This window comes from Mustela nivalis (assembly GCF_964662115.1).
Source record: "Mustela nivalis genome assembly, chromosome: 14".
Lineage (NCBI taxonomy): Eukaryota > Metazoa > Chordata > Mammalia > Carnivora > Mustelidae > Mustela > Mustela nivalis.
The window spans coordinates 78523492-78547272 of NC_139033.1; the positions used below are offsets into that span (position 1 = coordinate 78523492).

The window sequence follows — 23781 nt, forward strand, 5'->3', positions numbered from 1 at the left end:
TCAACAGATGAATGGATAAAGAAGATGTGGTCCATATACGCTATGGAATATTATGCCTCCATCAGAAAGGATGAATACGCAACTTTTGTATCAAAGTGGACGGGACTGGAGGAGATTATGCTGAATGAAATAAGTCAAGCAGAGAAAGTCAATTATCATATGGTTTCACTTACTTGTGGAGCACAAGGAATAACAGGGAGGACATTGGGCGATGGAGAGGAGAAGGGAGTTGGGGGAAATTGGAGGGGGAGATGAACCATGAGAGACTGTGGACTCTGAGAAACAATCTGAGGGTTTTGGAGTGGAGTTGGGGGAGGGATCAGGTGAGCCTGGTGGTGGGTATAGTGGAGGGCACGTATTGCATGGAGCACTGGGTGTGGTGCATAAACAATGAACCTTGGAACACTGAAAATTTAAATTAAATTTTTTTAAAAACAGGGCAGGAAAAAAAAGAATTGCAAAGGGGCTTAGTGAGCAGATGCCTTTGAAATACTTTTCATTTACCTCTACATAGAGATTTCAGTCACCTAATGCCTCCGACGGAGTGCGAGGTGTCGAATTTTCTGGAAGCTGGATGTTATCTCCAGAGAAGGCTCTCACTGATTTGGTGCTGCAGAGCTGCAGGGCCCCACATTTCACGGAACAAAACTCCCATGTAGTTCTGTTCCTTCCCACTGAAGGCACCATCCTCTAACTTTAGGGTCAGGGTACACAGGGAGCTGCCCCACATTGTGGCTCCTGGCTGTACCCTGTTGCTGCTGCAGAGGAGAGCTGTTGGTCCCTCGAGGTCACTGGCCCCCTCTCCCTGGGCAGAGGCTCAGTTTACAGCACCCGGCCATTAAGGCAGATTTTCCAAGCCATAGCCCACGTTCTTCTGGAAGCAACCTGTGCCCTTTGCTTCCCTTCCTTCTGGTAATCTGCCACGGTTCTAGAAAGCCAGCTTCACTCCCTCCCCGGCTGGTAAGTGCATAAATCTGGACAAGCCACATTTGCGGAGGGGCCTTTTCTGCAGGGGCTGAAGCCTAGGGCAAACCCAGGAATCAGAAGCCTTCAGCTGGGAGTTAAGCGCTGCCCATATTGTTGGTTCTTAGCACAGCCACACTGTAGCCTGCCTTGAGCTGGTGATTGGAGCTCATCCCTCTCCTGACGTTCTGAAATCATGTGCCCTCTCTTTCCCACACCCAGCACCAGGTGTTCTGTAGATGTTTCTAGAACTCAGTCCTCAAACCCACCCATGACTTCTGTGTCCTTACCATGTGCTTCTCTCTTGGCTCTTGGAATCTGGCAGGTCTCGCCACATTTTTACCAAAATTACAGCAGCACCACCTTCTGGATGCCGTCCTGTGTCCAAAGCCAGAGGACTCCCCCTGACTGTTGCTGCTCATCAGAATTCAGCATTTCACCCTATTGACTTCTTGTCAATAAGGTGACTTGACTTCTTGACTGCCCTGAGTCAGAATCTCCCCCGCTCATGTCACGCCATCCTGTTTCTCATTTGGTCATTTTAGCCATCCTTTCTTCGTGTCCTTCCCGCCCACACCCATCACACCTGCACTTCCTCAGCTCCCTGCCTTGACCCATTCACCAGATTCTGATCTGTCCCGGCCCACCTCTGCCCAGAACTGCTACATCCCTGTGGAGCAGAGGAGGAAACTGAGTCCCAATCACTAGGATTTGAACCCGGGCACCCAAATACAAAATCTATATTCAAACCATAAATACCTTCTGATCCCTCCTTAGACTCATAGTAGATTTTACACTAAAATGTTCCCAAAGAAATGTGTATCTAATTCTATAACTGTTGCCAGTTGGAATACAGCAAATGCGCTTTTAAAGACATTGCCTTTAATTCTAACTTTCTTCCCAAAAAGGAGGGTTCCTCACTTCGTTTTGCCTCTCAGCACAGAAAGGATTTGGAGTGACTAAGAAGACCAAGAATAATACCTTAAAGTGTTATGTAATTCGTGCCTGATGTTCCAAGGAGAACTTTTGTCAGAAAACTTGATAGAGAATTGTCTGGAAGCAAGGACCAAAGTCGTGATTCTTTGAGTCTCTTATCCCTAATGAAAATACCTAATTATTTTATCTCTGTTCCCACACAAATAAGTTTCTCTGGTGAGGCTCTTAGGCATTCTCCAAGTGCAAAATTTTCTCAGAGAATGAAGATTTTACAGAGAGACTTTTAGGCATAAGAGTGGGAGTATTGTGAAGGGGAAATCAAAAGCTAAAAAATTAAGTTTGTGGAAGAAAAATACTTGAGGAAAATTATGTTCTCATCACTAAAGGTCGATTTATTTGATTCTCTGTTATGTTTCATGGATCTGAGTAACTAAACTTTATACTTATCACAGTTGTTTTGTGACATAATTTGGAAATGAAAGAATCGCTAGACACATCTTACTATAGCTTTGGGCGGGGGGGAGCAAAGTGTTTAAAAGCAGCAAAAGCAATGGAAGTTGGCCACCATGGGTGGTGAAGTCCCTTCAGATCAGAGCCCTGTGCTCAGAATCACAGAGAATTCTAATATGTCCCAGGCCTTATGGGTCATGCTTTAGGAAGAGAAAGAGGAAGAAGCCAGAGCTATGCAAGTAACTGTTTCTGTCCACAGCTGCACTTTTTTTTTTTATTAAAGATTTTATTTATTTATTTGACAGAGAGAGACAAAGCGAGAGAGGGAACCCAAGCAGGGGTAGTGGGAGAGAGAGAAGCAGGCTTCCCACTGAGCAGGGGGCCCAATGCGGGGCTCGATCCCAGGACCTGAGCCGAAGGCAGATGGTTACCAACTGAGCCACCCAGGCGCCCCACAGCTGCACTTTAAAACTTCTAGAACTAACAGGTGAAATTAACAAGGTTGCACGAGACAAGCTCAAATACAGACACCAATTGTATTTCTATGTACAAGCAATGACAAAAATCCAAAAGTGAAACTTTAAATCCTGTACATTTAAAAATAACATCCAGGGACGCCTGGGTGGCTCAGTTGGTTAAGCAGCTGCCTTCGGCTCAGGTCATGATCCCAGCGTCCTGGGATCGAGTCCCACATCGGGCTCCTTGCTCCGCGGGGAACCTGCTTCTCCCTCTGACTCTGCCTTCCACTCTGTCTGCCTGTGCTTGCTCTCGCTCGCTCTCTCTCTCTGACAAATAAATAAATAAATAATCTTATAAAAAAAAATAAAAATAACATCCAAGAAATCTACAGAGGAAAAAATTCAACAGATGAAATGAAACGTCTATACACAGTAAATGTCAAAGTATTCTTGAAAGGATTTAAATAAATAATATAACACATACATAAATAAACACATCTTGTGCATGGATTAGAACACTCAATCTTGTTAAGGTGGTACTTTTCCCTTCAGTGAGCTATGGGTTCGGTGCAATCTCAGATCAACAGGCTTCCTCATAGAAACTGACAAGCTAGTTCTAAAATGTATGTGGGAATTCGAAAGACCTAGAACAGCCAAAATGATGTTGAAAAAGAGGAGTGAAAGTTGAAGACTTCACACTACTAATTTTAAGACTTACCATGAGGCCACAGAAATCAAGACAATGTATTGTAGACATAAGAATAGACATATGGGGGATGCCTGGGTGGCTCAGTCGGTTAAGCAGCTGCCTTCGGCTCAGGTCGTGATCCCAGGGTCCTGGGATCCAGTCCGAAATGGGGCTCCTTTCTCAGTGGGGAGCCTGCTTCTCTCTCTGCCTCTCTGCCTACCTGTGATCAATCTCTCTCTCTCTCTCTCTCTCTCTCTCTGACAAATAAATAAATAAAGCTTAAAAAAAAAAGAATAGACATATGGGTCAGTAAAACAGAACTCAGTGTCCAGGAATAGACCTCACATGTATACAGTCTATTTCAACAAAGGTACCAAGGTAATTCAGTGGAGCAGAGTAGTCTTTGCAATAAACATGCTGGGGAAGCGGATTCCCTGTATGGAAAAAAGTGAAACTTGACCCTTTCCTCACACTGTACTCAAAAATGAACTCAAATGGATCATTGACCTAAATATAGGAGTTATAATTGTAAAATTTTAAGAAGAAAACTTGGGAGGGAATTTTTCTTTTTCTTTTTTTTTTTTTTTTTTTTTTACTTCGGGTTAGATGGAGATTTCTTAGAATACCAAGAAAAGCAAAATGCTAAATGGATAAAATGGATTAACTAGACACTGGCAAAATTTAGAATTTTGCTCATCAAAAGATGCTCAAGAGGGGCATCTGGGTGGCTCAGTGGGTTAAAGCCTCTGCCTTCAGCTCAGGTCATGATCCCAGGGTCCTGGGATCAAGCCCCACCTTGGGCTGTCCTCTTGGCTGGGAGCCTGCTTCCTCCTCTCTCTCTGCCTGCCTCTCTGTCTACTTGTGATCTCTGTCTGTCAAATAAATAAATAAATAAATAATCTTTTAAAAAATTTTTAAAAAATGCTCAAGAAAATTAAAATGCAAGCTGCAGTTTGGGAGGACATATTTGCAAAACCTGTAGCTGACAAAGGACTTAAATCCAGACAGTTTTTTCAAGTGTCTTATTCTTGTAAAAGAAATAAAACTTGATAGTAAGAAGACATACAACCCAATTTCTTTAAATGGGCAAAATATTTGAGCAGACACTTAACAAGAAGATATGCAAGTAGTCAACGGTCACATGAAAAGATGTTCATGGGGCACCTGGGTGGCTCAGTGGGTTAAGCCTCTGCCTTTGGCTCAGGTCATGATCCCAGGGTCCTAGGATCAAGCCCCACATTGGGCTCTCTGCTCAGCAGGGAGCCTGCTTCCTCCTCCTCCTCCTCTCTCTCTCTGCCCTACTCTCTGCCTACTTTTGATCTCTGTCTGTCAATAAATAAATAATTTTAAAAATCTTTTAAAAATGGGATGCCTGGGTGGCACAGTGGGTTAAAGCCTCTGCCTTCGGCTCAGGTCATGATCCCAGGGTCCTGGGATCGAGCCCCGCATCAGGCTCTCTGCTTGGCGGGGAGCCTGCTTCCTCCTCCTCTCTCTCTGCCTGCCTCTCTGCCTACTTGTGATCTCTCTGTCAAATAAATAAATAAAAATATTTCTAAAAAATTTTAAAAAATAAAGATAAAAATCTTAAAAAAAAAAAAAAAGATGTTCAAAGTCATTGGTCATTAGGGAGATACAAACTGAATCCATAATTAGATGCCACTACATACCCACCAGAGTAATTCAAATTAAAAAGATGGACAAAACCAAGTATTGAGGATGTGGTGTAACTAGAATCACTAGACACTGCTTGACAGTGTATAAGGGAATGGCCACTTTGGAAAACAGTGTCACAGTTTTTTAAAGTTAAACACATTCCATATCATTCAGCAATTCCTCTTCTGGTGGAATCAACCCAGTCCGGTACACAGATAATCCAAACAGCAGTATTCACAATAGTCAAGAACCAGAAATATCCCAAATGTCCATCCACTGCTGAATGAATACACAAAACGTGGTATATTCATACAGCAGAGTAGAACTCAGCAATTTTTTAAGAAGAACAAACTGCTAATATACATAACAAAATGGGTGAATCTCAAAAACTCCATGCTAGTTCAAAGAAGACAGGCACAAGAGGACAAGGTGACTTCATTGATATGAAATTTCTTGAAAAAGGCAAAACTGTAGGGACAGAAGTGAGATTAACTGTGTCTGAGATGGGGGTGGGAGGTGGGGGAGAGCTGGGCTTGGCTCCAAAGAAGGGTAAGGAGATGATGGAGGTGTTCTAAAACTTGAGTGTATGAATAATTGGGTGAATTTTTTGGTGTATATATAGTATACCTCAAAAGCTGTTAAAATGATCCTAAGAATAGTTGAAGTAGGCTGTCCTAAAGGGAAAAAAAAAAGAAAACAGATGAGTGTGGGGTATATTACAAATTTGCCTTTTTCCTCTCTGGTCTCCCAGGCTCAGGGAGTAGCCACTGAGCAAAGGAGAAAAGGGAAGGTAGAAAGCCTCAGAACACGCTTTTGAAGCCAGGTTTGACCACTTCCTTCCAAGAGAATATAAAATATCCTTAATCATACTTGTTTTGTCATCAGTCAAATGGGAACTGAATCGCCTACAAGGCAGGGTTGTCTCAGATGAGACCTTGTACATACCACCCTTAGAACATTGCCTGGAACATACGAAGCGCTCAGTAAATGCTAGGGGCGACCTCTTTTTCTATGTGGTTCCTTGACAAGATTCTTTCCCAGGGTGGTCAGCAGAAAGACATGGGCAAGGGGACTGCTAATGATTTTAATGTTTGGGGTTTGGGGTTTTTTTAGCACAGTTTCTGAAAGTTGTTTCTAGATAGACTTTTCGACATACTGTATTCAATTTGATTTGAGGATGGACAGATTATGAATAACAAAATCATGGTGTCGGCAGGCATGATAGCGCCCACACAGACTTGATACCCATCAGATCTTTGAAAAAACAAATGACGAAAACCTATTGTGTCATTCTCTTAATCCGAGGGCTAAAACTGAGTGTGTGTATGTGTATTTTAAATGAATCAGACCTAAACTTGAGCTTTGGACAATCCCATATAAATAAATGGGTTCCGACCTGAAACTGCCTATTTCTAAGGTCCCTGGATTGTGGTGGTGGATATTATCCACTATGTTCCCCTAAAAAGTTCGGTCAGACATTTATTTTTGTTTCAGCTTGTTCTGGAAAGTGTTTAGTGCTGTTCCCAAAGTTATAATACAAGGTAATAAAATATCTGAAAATGCAGGAGAACAGAATTAGGAATACGAGTCAAGTTAGGTGGGACCAGAAGTTAAATTCGCATCCAGAATATAAGGCCAAGCCCTACACAAAACATGAACACTGACCCCCAAATGGGACCTGTATGCTTTCCTGAATCAACTCAGTAATGTAAATAAAAACAGAGAATAGCCACAGAGCTCTGAAGATTAAAAATCAATAAGAAAATATAAAAAGCATCTTCAGAAATGCAAAAAAAAAGAGTCATCCTGATACTAAAATTCGAGATTTTTCCATAAGTCACCTCAGAAGGAATATCGGCTAACAAGCATGAGGAAGAGTGTTTTTACACTCAACCTCGTGACAATTTCCACCCATACTGTGTGTGAAAGCAGTTCTTCCCAAGACCTGTGTGTGTACCCAGGGCATTGACTCCAAACCACTGCACAACATTCCCTTCCAGAGACAAGAAATAGGCTTTAGGTTCTCATTTCAAAAATGAAAAATAGGGGCACCTGGATGGCTCAGTGGGTTAAAGCCTCTGCCTTCGGCTCAGGTCAGGATCCCAGGGTCCTGGGATTGAGCCCCGCATTGGGCTCTCTGCTAAGCAGAGAGCCTGCTTCCTCCTCTCTCTCTGCCTGCCTCTCTGTCTACTTGTGATCTCTGTCTGTCAAATAAATAAATAAAATCTTTTTTAAAAAAATGAAAAATAGATCTCAGGTGTGAGTGCAACCAGAAAGTTGTATCAGCAGGGATATCATGCAAGAATTTGTGTTGCCTACTGTTGCATGATTTCCATTTTAGAGAGGTTAGGAGGAATTTAAAGAAAAAGAAAAAAACTGGTTACCCATCTGAGAATCCTATGTTAGCTTTGTACTTCGTGTGGAAAGGGAGATGTAGACCGCAGGACCAGAAGGAAAATGCTGTGACACAAAACACAAGAGCTAGATACTTGCATTTTTTAAATTTTAATTTCAATTTTGATTGAAAAATCAGAATGGTGTTATGAAAATGTTAGAGCCTTGCCTTTTCAAAAGTAAGTTTAAATTTTTTATCATTATTATTTTTCTTTCTATAACACAACTCAATCTCCCATCGGTTTTTTTTTTAATTTTTTTTTTTTAATTTGAGTTGAGCTGATATACAATGTGACATTGGTGTCAGCTGTACACCTCAGTGACTTGGTAAGCTTATAGGTTATGCTATGTCAAAACTCTTTAAATAAAAGTAACAAATATTTGCATATTTCAGTTGCTAAATACATGAAGATCTCAAGTCGATTCTTTTTTGTTTGTTTGTTTGTCAAGTCAATTCTTATTCAGTAATCAAAAAAAAAAAAAAACAAAGAAATGTCAGTAATTTTCTTTTTATACTCTCAATTTCTCCATATTCTCAGTTGTCAGAAGTGGGTTACATTTCTCTGTGAATCATCTTTTTTTTTTCTTAGGCACACACGCACACTGAAATTAGTTTTATTTAATATTATTCATCTTAGTTGCTAATGGAGGCATGCCAAAATTACTCCTCATACTTATCTCCCAGTTGGTTTCACAAATGCGTGAGAATTCTAGCCTGGCTCTGGACAACAGGTTAAGTATAGCTAGAGAGGCTGCATTGGCTAACTGAATATTTAATGATTTTACAGAATCCTTTCTTTTTTCGTTGTTATATTTTTAGTTGAGATAGTGGTGCTGTGGCTATGATTTTTTAAGAGCCTTTATCTTTTAGAAATAATGTTGAAATAAAATTATATGACATAAGAGATCTGCTGCAAAATAATAAATGTGGGGAAAGACATGAGTTATTAAAAAAAAAAAAAAAAGAAAGAGAGAATTGGCTATGTGTTGGTACACACAGAGGAGGCTGAGTAATGAGTGGCCTGGGGAATTCTCTCTACTTTTGTAAGTTTGGAAATTTTCTCTAATAAAAGGCAGAAGCAACGGCAGTAGCAGCTCTGAAATTTTCCACGAGGTTTTTGGAACTGCTTAAAAAGTAAACATGAAGAGAAGCCTGGGTGGCTCAGTTGTTAAGTGTCTGCCTTCCATTCGGGTCATGATCCCCGGTTGGAGTCCCACAAGGGTCTCCCTGCTCAGCGGGAAACCTGCTTCTCCCTCTCCCACTCCTCCTGCTTGTGTTCTTTCTCTTGCTGTGTCTCTCAGGCAAATAAATAAGTAAAATCTTAAAGAAAAAAAAAAGTAAATATGGAGAATCCTGGAGACCTAGCTATATTCTAATTCAGTATCTTTGTTCACCAGCACGAACTGGAAGCCAAGATTGTTGTTGCTTTTGTGTTCCTCCGGTGTTGTCCAAAGCATCTGCTTTAAAAACACAGTGCCCACCATCCCTATTAACACAGACCCCAGAAATCGTGCATCTTGGTTCTTAATTCGAGCTCTCCTCTCTTAATTCTGTCTCAGAGGCTTCAGCTCAGACTGCTGCAGAAAAAAAAAAAAAAAATGATTCTGACACCTGATAAAGACTGTAAAGGGACTTTATTCAGGAAACTACTACACTGGGGGTTTGCAGGAGGGAAGAGAGATGGAGCTTGATTCCAAAAATCACCATGAGCATTGGTGGTTCAGTGGTAGAATTCTCGCCTGCCAAAAATCACCATGACACTAAGGTTACCGTTGTCTCTCAAGAGCATCTTTACAATAGAAAATAGAGGATTTCTCATTTGGGGTGTGTGTGTGTGTGTGTGTGTTTTCATATGGCTCTTTGAAGGGAAAAAGAAATTTAAGGAAGCCTATATAAACACCCTCACTGGAGTGATAAGAGCAGCAGTGCGAGATTCCAGAAGGAACCATAAATCTAGGGAGACAAAAACTGAGAGGTTCAGCTCCTCTCCATCCTACGGAGATTTACCTTCATTGTCAGCTGTGGGTAGTTGGAGTTGTTCGTGACAATGAGGAGCCCGACAGACCATAGGTGTAGAGACTCGGCAGACCTCTAAAGATTGTCCCTGATACTAGGACGTCAGAACCTCACGGCCCCTCACCTCTCCTGCCCCTTCTGAGGTTTTGTACCTAATTGCGTACGTGTGACTTTAAGTTTCTTTTTTCCAAGAGGGCCCCCACGGTATTCAGGTGCACCCTTGTATGGAATCGTGAATCTTCCAGAAAAGAACCAGCTCTTTATTTTTCTTTTTCCTCCAAAAAATCAACAGACATGAAGCATCAGAAGCCCCAGATTTGGTGCAGATCAGAGATGGGAATGGGTGCTTCCTGGGGCTGCCGTGAGGATGACTGATGTGGGAAGGGATATAAATATTCTAATGAAGGGGTTTGTGAAAATTTACGTAACTTCTTTTATATTTAGCAGCTGATGTGTTGTCATTTGCTTCCATAGCACTGTTAATTTAATTTGGGTAATTTTGGAAATATGAATTCATAAAGCCACCTCTTACTTGGAGAGAAGGCGAGCTTGCCATCATGGGTGAAATTGAGCTCTGTGCCCACAGGGGCTTGAGGAACCAAAAATCACAGTTTGCTTGTAATTTGTAGTTTTAGAAAATGCCCAAAAAACAAACAAACAAACACAAAAAAACAGTGAATTAGTAACCCAAAGAGTGAAATTTTCAAGGTTTCCTTTCTAATATACCTAATGCTTCTGGGCCATATTTAACCCATCTGCTCAGTCACAGCTATTAGTAATCGTGGCTCACGGAAATCTGAAGGGACAACAGCTAAAACCGAACTTACCGTTACGATAGGCATGCTTTTCCCTGCTGACGTGATGGTACCACTAGGCAGGTGACTGAGTACGAAGAACTTTAAAATTACTCTTAGAATAGCTGTTGTATGTATCATTGGTGAATGCCATAAAATTACTTTAGACTCGTAATTTTCATTTGGTGGAACTTTCTGGAAGGACGAGAATGTTTGGCAGATGGAATCGAGCGACGATAACACGGGTGTATCCACTTCTCCTCAGGCCGATCTCAAGTCCTGTGCATTTTACCATGTGTGAAGTCAACTCCTATAAGGAAAACAACTCATGGGCTACCTGCAAAAAAAAAAAAAAAAAATTGGTGGGGTGAGGGGCAGTTTCTTTTTACTTGTAACTTTTTAAAAGATTCTAACACCTGTGCTTTCTTACTCGAATTTTTTCAAATGTTAGGAATTCTTCGATCATGTGAAGAAGCTCTGGGATGATGAAGGCGTGAAGGCGTGCTTTGAGAGGTCCAACGAGTATCAGCTAATCGACTGCGCGCAATAGTAAGTCATCTCCTGAGCATGGCCCAGCCTCTCTGAGGCTACCCTTCCCCCCGCCCCCAATTATGCTGCCCTCCCAGGTCAATGAAGTCTCTTGAGTGAAAGGAACAAAGCATTAACGTCTTACTACAGAAATCAGTTTTTCAAAGGGCCCGGGTTTGGTAGATGGAAAACTGAAACTCCGACGGGAATCAGTGTTTCAAAGGAAGAGCCAGAAGCAGGTGTGTTCATTTTCCCCGGACCCGTTTTCAGTTCTGTGCGTCCTTTTGCTTTCTATAAAAAAACAGGCATATCTGCGAATTGGGAGGTGCTTAGATATTCATTATCATATTTTCACTTTGGAACAGGACCCCCAAATTAAATTTTAAAATACTATTCACGTCCGCCGTCGAGCCCAAGCACTTACTTGAATGATAAGCGATACCCTGTACATGTTAGAAATAGACTAGACCCTTGAAAGTAGATGGTAATTAATAGAATAAGTAAAGCCTTGATGGAAAAAAATGCAACGAAGAGAAATAGGAAATAAGGAGAGGACTCTGGTGCCTAGGCTAGCTCGTTGTTTTTCCCTGAAATGCTCACTTTCCTATTTTTCTTTTGCTATTTTAGATTCATTCTATGACCATTAGATAATAGTGGGCCCAAGAAGAAAGTTAATCAAGAATGTCTAGATATATTTGCTATTTTGGTGACAAAAACTGTATTTAAAGTTGTTTTATATAACACTTGGGACAGCAAAAAATGAGTGCTTTTACATTTTAAGTCTGGAAACTCTAAAAATGCTTGCCTGAGGAAGAGATTCCATAAGCATGCAATCTGGTGGAGCTATGCTCGGAATGCTGATTTCCAGGAGAGGGTCGCTGGGTGGCCACTCCAGCCCCTCCCCATTCAGAGGAGGTCAGGCACCATCACCTCATGACAGGCACCGAGAAAAGCCAACGGCAAGGGTGCTGGGTGTGTCCCAGGCAGTGACAGGAAGCCAGTCTGGGGACAGAAGGGTGAGGGAAGAGTGGCCATAAACACATGAGAGGGGTCAGTGAGGCCAGACCCTCCCGATGGCCAAAGGTTCTGCCAAGGACCTTGCATTTCTTCCAAATGCAGTGAGTGACCATCGGCTCCGTGACGGAGATTGTTAGGGTCACTCGGGCCACTGTGTGGCACATTAGAAGAAGGGAACGAGGACCCGAGCAGGAAGGCCGGGGTCAGGTGCAGCCATGGAGGTGAGCCCTGGGACCCAAAGGGGTTAGAATGAGGCGGTGAATCAGAATACTGGGGGCAGAGGAAAGTGGGGATCAAGGAGGTCAAGAGGGAAGGTCATGGTGCCATTTATTGAGAGGGAGGAACCTAGGAGATGTTAGGTGGGCGAGGGTGGGACAATATCAGACTCCGATTTGGGAGAAGTTAGATTAGAGATAGAGGGGCTGCCCAAGGGGAAAGAGGAAGCAGATGGCTGCTTATAGGAACCTGGAGCTCAGGATCGACAGGGGCCTGGACAAGGAAGTTCAATCCCCAGAGATTGGTTTCAGGAGGAAGAGGAACCCAAAACCACAACAGAGAAGTATGTGGAGAGGGAGTCCTTCAGAGGACGGGGAGGATCTCAGGGTTGAGATGGGAGAGATTGATGATGTTAAGAAGGTTCACTTAAGGGGCGCCTGGGTGGCTCAGTGGTTTGGGCTGCTGCTTTTGGCTCGGGTCATGATCTCAGGGTCCTGGGATCGAGCCCCGCATCGGGCTCCCTGCTCCGCAGGAAGCCTGCTTCCCTCTCTCTCTCTCTCTGCCTGCCTCTCTGCCTACTTGTGATCTCCGTCTTTCAAATAAATAAATAAAATCTTTAAAAAAAAAAAAAAGAAGGTTCACTTAACCTCCTTCTTATGATGACCAAGAACTGGCTCACCGTCGCCCCAGCCCATGAGCGCTGGGTGAGCGGCAGGTGTGTCTCGTAAGCGGTCTTGGTGCGGCAGGGATAGTGAAAAGGCGTTGCACGCCCACCTGCTGCGTACACCCTGAAATGAGCACCATGAGCATTAATGGCCCTCCACTGTATACACTGAAGAAACTATTTACTCATTAAAAATTTTGCGATCTAGAAAAGTATGTAAAATTTCCCGTCTCCTGCCACTCTTAACCATTCCCTCAAGATTTACCTTCAGTCAATATTCCCTTTAGTTGACATCTGTGAGTACACTGCTGTGGTTACTGTCCTGTCATTTGTTATGGATGTTTGCTTCCACGAGAGCGAGGCTGGGTTAGATGCGGATCTAGAGTGGGGGGGTGTTCCCCGTGGAGCTCCTCACCCTGGGAGGGTCTCAGGAGGCACACCCCTTCCCGAAGGGCCCTTATCTTTCCTTCTGGCTCTCACTAGCTCTTTCTCGAACCTGTCATCTCTGTTGTTTTAAAAGCCACCGCGGTGTCATAGAAACAGAAAGAGTACCCTAAGTTAATGCTAGCAATTTCAAGCAAAGCTCATAATGGCTTTAAATTCACTTACATTGGTATTTCGAGTTGATGGGAATGTGTGCTCTATCGTCCTTTTCTGGTATTTCTTGAGCAGAGAGGTGGTGAGGGAGCGTCCCAGTGCTACTCAGTAGTAGCATATCAGGAATTTCTCTTTCTTAAAAGAAAGAACAGACCACTTACTCTCACACCACCCCAGAGATAGAATGAATGGCTTGATTTAACGTAGAATATGCAAGTATAAATTTTTTAAAAGGAAGAGTTCGTATGAGCTTTGACAATAGGGAGTTAGGATTCAGATGTCTGCTCTGCCACGGACAGTCATATAAGGCTCTGGGCAAACTCATGGGGACAATTACGGATCCTGTTCGCATACAGTTCTCATAGCATTAAATATGTATATCTCCAAAGTCCTCAAAATAGTGCCCGCAAGCCCTAGATCAGCTCTTGCTGTTACATCATCATGTGGAAGCTGAGGGCCAGAGAGGTAAACTAAGGCATGTAAGATCATGGTTTCCCAGAGCCAAGGTCTGGCTTTCCTTTGATCCCATCCTTTCAGATGACTGAGAGCCATGGGCACAGGCTGCCTCGTGCATGAGGTCAAGACTCCCTCCCAGACTTGACGGGAACAAGGCGCCAAAGCTTGAGCGGTGCTTTCTTAACTCTGGGTCTGGCCGAATCACAGAAAGCAGTTGCCCACGGAGACCTCACTATCTGGGTTAATCCTCACTGCTACGACGTTGCTTTCTTTATCCATTTTAATACACACGGGAATCAAGTTGGATCAATAACCTTTGTTATTAATAGCTTAACAACTATTAATAGCTTATTGATAGCTTAATAGCTGCTGTTTTGCCTCTAAATCCAGATTTCAAGGTAGGGGGTGAGAGATTTTTTTAAAAACAAAGAATGTCATGGAAACATTTGTTAGAGCAATATAGGGCTAACAGAAATATTATGTTGTCAAATTAAAAGTTAAAGAAATAGAAGCTGCCGGGGCGCCTGGGTGGCTCAGTGGGTTAAAGCCTCTGCCTTCAGCTCAGGTCATGATCCCAGCGTCCTGGGATCGAGCCCCGCATCAGGCTCTCCACTTCTCGGGGAGCCTGCTTCCTCCTCTCTCTCTGCCTACTTGTGATCTCTGTCTGTCAAATAAATAAATAAAATCTTTAAAAAAAAAAAAAAAAGAAAGAAAGAAAGAAAGAAATAGAAGCTGCCTCCACCAGTCGTCAGCATCCCTCCAATGAAAGAAAGGACATGTCACATCAAACCTGAGACAGTGATACTCAGGCCATCTTGTCTAACCCTTGTAATCTTTAATTCTTCAGGGAAGGTGTCTTATTCCTCCTTAAATGTCCAGGTGAATGTTCTTTCATGGAGTCTGTGCACAGTAGGCGCTATTTGAAAAAAATAATTAGCAAAAGGGGAGCCTGGTGTGAGCTATGGTGGTAATAGGAAAAGCTGGTCCGTCCCTTTAGAAGTGCACACCCTACCCCAGATTCAGGTTCTGTGGCCTCCTTCTCGCCCCTTGCAAATCCCCAGTGTTCTGACACGTTTTCTTTTTTCTTCCCATCAAAATTGCTCTGAGAAAAGATCTGACTTACATCTCGGTACGAATCTAAGTCACGGTGTTCCCTCGCTCAACAGTATTGCATTTCGAACCTTAACACTTATTAGGAAGGGAATAATTCTAAGCCCCATTAAAGTCATTTCTTCCATGGCAGAAACCAGGAGAATATTTTGGGGAAGAGGTGTTCTCAGTGATGCTGAAATTCTGTTAAGGCAGAGCTGCCGATGAGGAGTCTGGGAATATCTGAAAGGTCCTTAAAAGCTTATACACAGAGGTACCCAGAAGTTCCACTCTTAAATTACTCAAGAAAATTAAAAACATATATCCAGGGTCACCTGAGTGTCTCAGTCAGTTAAGCGTCTGCCTTCGGCTCAGGTCATGATCTCAGGGTCAGGGATCGAGCCCTGCATCAGGCTCCCTGCTCAGAGAGGAGCCTGCTTCTCCTTCTCCCTCTGCTTCTCCCCGTGCTTGTGCTCGCTCCCTCTCTCTCTCTCTGTCAAATAAATAAATAAAATCTTAAAAAAAAAAAAAAACGTCCAAACAAAAACTCATCCAGGGATATACGTGACAGCATTCTTCAAAAGATCCAAAGAGTGCTAACAACCCAAATGTCCATCAGATAATGAATGGGTACAGAAAACAGGGTCCATCACACAATGGAATATTTTTTGGACTAAATATGGATGAAGCACTGATTCATGCTACCACATCAATGAACCTTTAAAACATTACATTAAGTGAAAGAAGACAGACACAAAAGGCCACATAGTATATGGTTGGGTTTATATGAAATGTCCAGGATAGGAAAATCCACAGAAACAGAAAATAGATTACTGATTGCCAGGGGCAGGGAAAATGGAGAGTGACTGCTAGTGGGTATAGGATTTCCTTGGGGGATGATGGGAGTTTTCTGGAATAGGATGGTATTGATAGTTGCACAAACTTGTAATTATAGTAAATACCATTGTACAATTCAAACTGGTGAATTTTTATGTTATGTGGAATATATGTTATGTGAATTATATCTCAATCTTTTAAAAAAAAAAGACGATTATGGAGGAGGGAGGGAGTCAGGGCAGGAAAAGCAACGGGAACACTGGTCAAGGTCGGCCAGAAGGGCAAGGTCCTCCCTGAGCCAGGGGTCCTCTTGTCAACCACAGATGAAAGTCTATGTTTGCATTTACAAAGCCTACTTTTTAAAAGGCCTCCATCAATCACAAAGGCGTGCCACTCTGATTCTAAAAACACATAAAAGCAAACAGGAGCCCCCAAATTGTAAAGCACCCATGATATAAAAATGAAAAAAGCTATGGTGATCTTTCTCATGCTATTTGACATGCAAGGAGTGGATACTTGCTTGGGTTTCTTCAGGAAATTGCGAATTTGTTCTGAGTCTCTCTGGGGAACCACTGCTGAGTCAAAGGCACTGTGGGGACCAGCTCTTCTGTTCCTGCTCTCTGGGCACTTCAGTTCTGCTTTCCCTGTCTGCTTTTCTCAGCCCTGGATTCTGACGGCAGGTGCACGCTGTAATCTGCAGGCCAGATCTCAGAAGAAACAGAGAGATCGGTTTTGCTAAAGGCCAGGTGGCCTGCATCGGGCCACGGCCTCACCCACTGTCCCTGGGACCCACAGGTCCAGTCAGTAGCCACCCCTACATCCCTGAGCAGAGGGTCAGTAAGGCAGGCAACCAGACCCACCCCCCTGGCTGGAGGAGTGTGGGAACAGTCATTATAATTGAGCATTAAGTATTGTACTTAGGGGGAAAATGAGTCTTTGAGGCACCAAGCAAGCTGTGCAAATCACCAGAGATTATATTTTATCCGGAATTGCCCAGTTCCCACTGTGAAAATTAAAAGACAATCTCTACTGCATTATCCCCCAAAATGCATTTCCTCTAAATCCTAATAATAAGTGATTATGTAGCCATGGAAACAGCTATTTTGGGAGAAAGAAAATCAGAGAAAATTGGATCTTTAGAACAGGTTTATAAAAATCAGACTTTGCTTAATGTAACTTGAAACTCCACAGCTCAGAGTGTAGGTTCTTGGGCTTTGTACTGATTGTTTACATGAGAAGCCCTTCTGGGAGCACACCCATTTATTAATTGGTTTTAGAATACTCTCAAAGACCGAGAATATTCCAGAAAAAAAGGGAAGAGTCATGAGAAGGGTACAGTGATTTTCTGCTGCGTCCCGGTCTTGATGGTCTGTCAGGAGCCTTGATGACCGCATCGTCCACATTTACTCCCCAGCGCCATGTGGTTCCCATGGCTCCCAAGTTCCCGAATCTAAGCTTTGGAGACAATCAGGATATTATTAGCAAAAATGAGGTTTCAACTTCAAGGTTGATTTCCCCCCCCCAGGTCATTTTAAAATAAGAGAAACTATAATTTAAACTGTGTGTGTTGCTCTGTACTGTTGAACTCATTAAATATATAATCAACCGCATGGGAGCACGTAAACCTTCTTAACGCTCATTTTGATCTTCATCCCTGGCCAGATGTGTTGTCAGATTTATTTTCTTGATCTGTAGAATTGGAAATGTTGCTGTTCATGGGCAGTACAGTCTGCCTCTTTTTAGGTATGAGGAATAAATTTAGTATCAGGGCAAAGGAGGTAGACCAGATAGCTCAGAATAAGACAGTCAGCCCCTGATTATATCCGTTTCTCCCATGTCCATTTGGAAACCCTGCCCAAAGAAGGAACTCTGAAGAGGGCTTGTGTGACACACATGCTTCCATGTGAGGAGGAAGCCCACACCTCTCCCCCTGTGTCCCCTTCACACTCACCTGTGAACCACACTCACAACACTTCTTTTTTTTTTAATTTTTTATTTTTTATAAACATATATTTTTATCCCCAGGGATACAGGTCTGTGAATCGCCAGGTTTACACACTTCACAGCACTCACCAAAGCACATACCCTCCCCAATGTCCATAACCCCACCCCCCTCACAACACTTCTGATACCAGACGTGTGAGGTATTTTCCTCACACCAGGCCATTCACCATGACACCAGCTGGGTGTCGTCCCATTCAACTCAATTCTGACACTTTCTACCTGGAGCCCATGTCACATGCCACAGATTAAGGGGACGGTCCCAAGAGATGCCGGTCTCAAGGAACAGGTTATGTACGGTGTCAGCCCTGCCATTGACAACTCGAAGAACTCAGGGACACTTACTTAAATTTATTGGTTTATTAAAGGAAATGACAAAGGATACAGATGAGCTGCCGCATGAAGAGATGTGCAGGGTGAGGTCAGGAAGGGTCTCGAGCACAGGAGCCTCTGTCTCCGTGGAGCTGGGATGTGTCATCCCCCTGGCGCGGGCACACGTTCACCAACCTGGAGGCTCTCCAAACCCCGTACTTATGGAGGCTCCATCACGTAGGCATGATCTAGCCTTAACTCCAGCCCCTCTCCCCTTCCCAGAAGATGGAGTAGTGGGGAGCTGAAAGGTCCAAGCTTCTAATCATGGCTTGGTCCTTGCAGTGGCCAGCCCCTTTCAGGAGCCCAGCCAGAGTCACCTCAACAAAACAAAAAATGCTCCTGTCACACAGAAAGGTGCAAGAGATTTAGGAGCTTAGTGTTGGGAACGGGGGGCCAAAGATGAAATATTAGAACAGAAGATGCCCCTAGTGCTCTTCCCACTTAGGAATTTACGAGGATTTCAGAAGCTCTGTGCCAGGAGTCAGGATCAGAGTCCAATAAAATTTTTAAATCTTTCAGAAAACTACTTCCTTGAGTGGAGAATCCTGGTGGGTTCCCACACATCACCTCATTGAATCCTCAGACCTCCTATAAAGAGAGGATGCTGAGATGGGGCTCCAAGTCCTGTCCCTTCCAGCACGTCACACTGGTTTCTGGTGTTTCCCTTTCCCTAGATATTGTTAGATTCATTTTGAGGGCTGTGAAAATCAAGCCTTTGAACTATATGTGGTAAATAATAATAATAATAGTAATGTTGTTGCTGCCTTGGAACTGCATTTCCCCAATGATTTCTTAGAAGTAGAACCCTTGTCCAACTGCCCTGTGCGGGGTACCAGGAGTGAGGAGGAGTCAGTAGCAGTGAGAAGCCCAGCGTTTCGCCCTTAGCCTCTCCCATGCTCCTTGAGGTGGCTCATTTGGTGCCAAGAAACACTCCACAGGACCCAATTTAAAGACTAAGGCCAGTGGGACGCCTGGGTGGCTCAGTCAAGAAAGCGTCTGCCGTCGGCTCAGGTCATGACCCCAGAGTCCCGGGATCGAGGCCTTCATCGGGACCCTGGCTCAGTGTGGAGTCTTCTCCCTCCTCCTTTGCCCCCTGGCTTGTAATTGCTCTCTCTCTTTCTCTCTCCCAAATAAATAAATGAAATCTTTTTTTTTTAATAAATTTTTTTAAAAATTAAAAAATAATAATAAAGACTAAGGCCAGATTCCAAAATTGTAGTAGCTGGACCAAATGCAATTTGCATCAAATACCAAACCAAAGTCGTGTTTTATGAGAATAAATGTATCAAACAAGACTGGTATTTTATTAGAAAGAAATTTATTTTAGATGCTCACATGGATTACACTGACTTCATATAAGATCCAGGTGGCCATTTTGATAAAAACAATTGAAACCCAGTGCTCAGAGATGACAATTGAGTCTTTCACTTGGGAATACTCTGGTTTATGTAGATGAATAACAGCAAATAGTAGCAAAAACAGGGTGGTGGTTGTTGTTGTTGTTCCGTTGTTGTGGTTTTAATTTGCTTTGTAATCCAAAGAAATATTTTAAGTGAAATGATGCCGAACATGAAAAGGGGAAGAGTAAGAAATTATCTTCCTAGCAGCCTCCTCCCATTTCTGAAGATTAATGCAAAGTCTGATAGACACTTAAATGTTTTGGTTTTTTAACTTTTAAATGCACAAAGACAGTCTTGAAGACAGAATTCTGTTCTGGGCCACATTTGCACCTGTGGTGATGTGATCGTTGCTCTGATAAGAGCCCAGGGCTCAGCATGGGACCAGCCGTGGTGCAGCTGGGCGTGGCACCGTCTGTATCCCGTGGGAACTTACCTTCGTGGTTATACTACGGGTCAGGTGCTAGGCCATCTGGACGATGGCCAGTGTCCTCCTACAGATTTCCTGCCAAACAGCTGCAAGAAGTGGAAAATATGTGCATAACAGCTTGATAGGAGCTTGGGTTCCACGTGTGTCCATTCACACGTGTCAAGATTCCACAAAGGTATACTCAAGAGTCATGTTGCTTTGGACCTAAATTTTACCTCAACAGAAGAAAAAAAAAAAAAAAAAAAACCTGTGAGCAAATACTGATGTCTAGACAAAGATCTGTGTGCTGGAGTATTTAGGAGGAGGTGAATTGGTTTCTACCATTTCTTTGAAATTCATCAAAAGTAAGGTAGATAGACAGATATGTGATTTTTTTTTTTAAAGTACGATAAAATGATAATGGCAAAATCTAGATGGCGGGTGTTCAAGCATCCACTATAAAATTATTTCAAGTTGTATGTTTGAAGTGTGTCATAATAAAGTGTAGGGGGAGGGATACACACGTGTACAGAAGGCTACAGAAAAATAAATTACAAAGCAGCACGAGTTAACCATCAGTCGTACTCCGCACATTATAACATGCCACGTAAGACATTTGCCTGTAGGAGGGTTTTAATTACAATTCTCTGAAGTGTTTACTAAATTCTTTGAAACTTTTCCAAGGACCCCAAGGACCTCAGATTGAAAACCATGAGTAAAGTGTGCAGCTTCAGAAAGACTTGCAGGTGTGTCCCAATTTCTAAACCTCTACCGGTAGCTTTGAGATAGCCTGTAGTTATAGAAATTTACCAGGTGGGGCACTGTTCTGTGCACATCCCACAAGTTGACCACTTGATCTCACACTAACCCAAAGAGGAGGAAACCAGATCACCTAAGATTACACAGGACCACATCGTGCCATCTCACAACTTGATTTATCCAAGATTTCAAATCTTAAATCTAAAGATGTGAGAGACTGTTTTAGGTTAAAAGTTCAATGTTATGTGAGCTTCAGGTGTGTGCCAGGTGCCACCAGGTGCTGAATTGTAAAGATGACGAGGCCTCGCCCTAAGCTTATAAATAAGTGGATTTTTCACCCATTTTCTTCTCTGAAGCCACTCTCATCTACCTTCCATTTCCATCCAATTCCTATCATGAGCATAGTTTGCAGGTGAAAGCCAGGATGGATTTTTTTACAGACCTCCTCATGGTTCAAGAAAGTGAAAAGACAATCACAGAAGGGAGACTATATTTATAAATCACATATCTTATAAGGGACTTATATTCCTGAATATATAAATAACCCCTATAGCTCAGGAACAAAAGGTTAAAAATAATTTTAACGTTAATGTTTTCATCAATTTTAGAATAAGCAAAGGATCAGAATAGACAGTTCCCCAGTAAGATATGTGAATGGCCAATACGCTCATGAGAAGGGGCTGAATAGCATTAGCCACTGGGAAATGCAAATCGAAACCATAATGCGATACAACTTCACAGCCACGAGGATGGCTGTAATCGAACATCAAATAAAAACATGTTGGCAAGCATGTGGAGAAATTGGAATCCTCAGATGTTGATTCCATGTCTATGAAATGCCCAGAACAGACATATAGACACAGAAAGTAGATGACGGTTGCCTAGCGTTGAGGGAGGGTGAGGGGGGCAGATGAGCAGTGACTGCCTAACGGGTGCAAGGTTTCCTTTCAGAGTGATGAAAATGTCCTGAAAGTGGTTACATGGAATCGTGCACTGCAAATGCACCTTCAGCCGGAATTCCCTGTTGGAATTAGTCCTGTTAAATCTTAACTTGGACGCCTTGGTAAAAATTAATTTGGACACTGCTGGTCATGGGGATTTCCTAATTTCAGGGCCTTTCTAGTTAATTCCAGGCAGGGGAAGAGACTCAATTCAAAAGTGGTGAACGATTGCTTGATTGAAGTTCGTATTCCTGACGCCGTCCATTGCGTTCTGGTTCATCTGTGCGCTCAAACTGCCACTGTAGTTACGCTGTGGAAAGCGTTCAGTGTAAGATTTATAACATTTCACATTTTACGCATGCTTCCGTTTTTAAATCAGTGTAAGCCAGAAAAGTGAAGAAATGCAAAAGCACTGATTGAAACTATGATTCTCATGCTGAAAATACATCATGAAGACCTATATTAAATCTCTAAAAAAAGAATTGTCATGGAAGTTAGCAGGTAATTTTATCAGAAGTTATTTCCATGGCATTTTGAGTTACTCCTGTCCATGCAGAGCCTGACACTGTAAAGACTCATTAAACAGATGTTGAGTGAATAATATATCTGATCAGGTTTTTTGAACTCTTCCTCATGGATGGTTCACGGGCCATTGTTGGCTGCTCACGTGGGATTGTTGCTTGCTGTACCTGGAACCATGCCTGCCTTGTAGTAGGTGGTTAAGAAATAGTTGTTAGTTGAGTGGACTTTAAAAACTTTTCCTTCTCTGTGTTCTCTATCATTCATAGTCACCATTCTCGTGTATGCAGACTCAGTTTTGCTGTAAAGCTCAGATCGAAGCACAATATCCGTTTGTAGAAGCATTATTCAAAATAGCTAGAGAGTAGAAACAAAGTCCATCATAATGATGAACGGAGAAACAAAATGTGGTCTGTCGGTACAATGGAATATTATTCAGCCCTTTAAAGGAAGGAAATATTGATGGTTGTGACCACATGGCCTCCTTTAGGACAGACGTGCCCACCGTCTCAGAGAAAACCGTGTACCATTGCAGTACATTGAACAACTACTTCCCTCCTCCTGGTATACGACAAGAATCTGTTCACAGTCTCAAAAAATTTAATTATAAGCCTTTAAGTTGGATTTAGCAAATAAGAAAGCTACCCTTGGGTAAGGTATCAAAGAAACAGGGAGAAAGAAAAAAATAGCACTGACATGCATCAGTGGTTAGAATTACGTATCTTTCTTAACACCAGACCATGTTAATCACATAATAATTAGAACCCATGATATCAGTGAAAAGCCACCTTTCAAATACAAGTTTATTCTATTACTATTTTTAGATTAAGGAAATGTAAGCACAAAGAGAATTTCCATTTGCTCACTAGCACTTGTATTCATATGACAACAGTTAAGTGCGTGGTATGCCTTTGTGTCTTAATTTATTTTATGTTACTGGGAATCTGGAGTTCATATTTTGCATTAAGGTGAATGTCCTGCATTATTTCTGTGAGGAAGGAAAGAGTCTTCCTATCAGCTACCTGAGACAAATGGTAACTGCTAAGAAAGAAATCACTTTGCCATACTCTGCCAGGAGGCAGGCAGTGACTAAATATATCTTCTAAAATCTATGAGACTTAATAGGCTCGTTTCTCATTCGGGTTCTTCCTGTGACACACAGTGTGATCTGAACAAATCATATACTTCGTTGCTGAAAATAGAGAGCCCCAGGGGCACCCCTCCTCAGAAGGCTCTCCCTACAGCTTCTTTCTCCAACTACATGCTTCCACAATTAGATTCTAAAGGTCAGCTTCCTTGTAAGGACCTGGGGCAGGTAGTGGGACACTGTTGTGGGACGCTGGCAAAAAGGAAACACAAGGAAGCTTCCAAGTGAGCAGGAACCATGCTGACTGCAACTTGTGGTTGTTTCTTTGTTCTCTTTCATGTAAGTAACATTGAAGAATTCACAGAGTCTCACACAGTCCTGTAAGGTGAAATTCATTTAGCTTTGAATTCTCCTTTAACCCCTAAACTGCTCAAAAAAAATTTTTATTTTCTTTTTCCTGCAGTAGTCAGATACACTATTAAGTATTGTTTTCCAGATGTTCGTCTTGGCTGGGACTTACTGTATTTAGGACATGGCTA

At 42.6% G+C, this 23781-nt stretch overlaps 1 protein-coding gene across 4 annotated transcripts in view; it reads left to right on the forward strand.

Moving 5' to 3' along the window:
* Positions 1-23781, forward strand: part of GNAL (G protein subunit alpha L) — a 145940-nt gene that overhangs the window by 89071 nt on the left and 33088 nt on the right. For all 4 annotated transcript variants that reach the window (XM_082697383.1, XM_082697386.1, XM_082697385.1 and 1 more), the window contains one exon: positions 10805-10902. In XM_082697383.1, coding sequence (XP_082553509.1) covers positions 10805-10902 — 98 coding nt within the window. The remainder of the gene's footprint in view (positions 1-10804; positions 10903-23781) is intronic.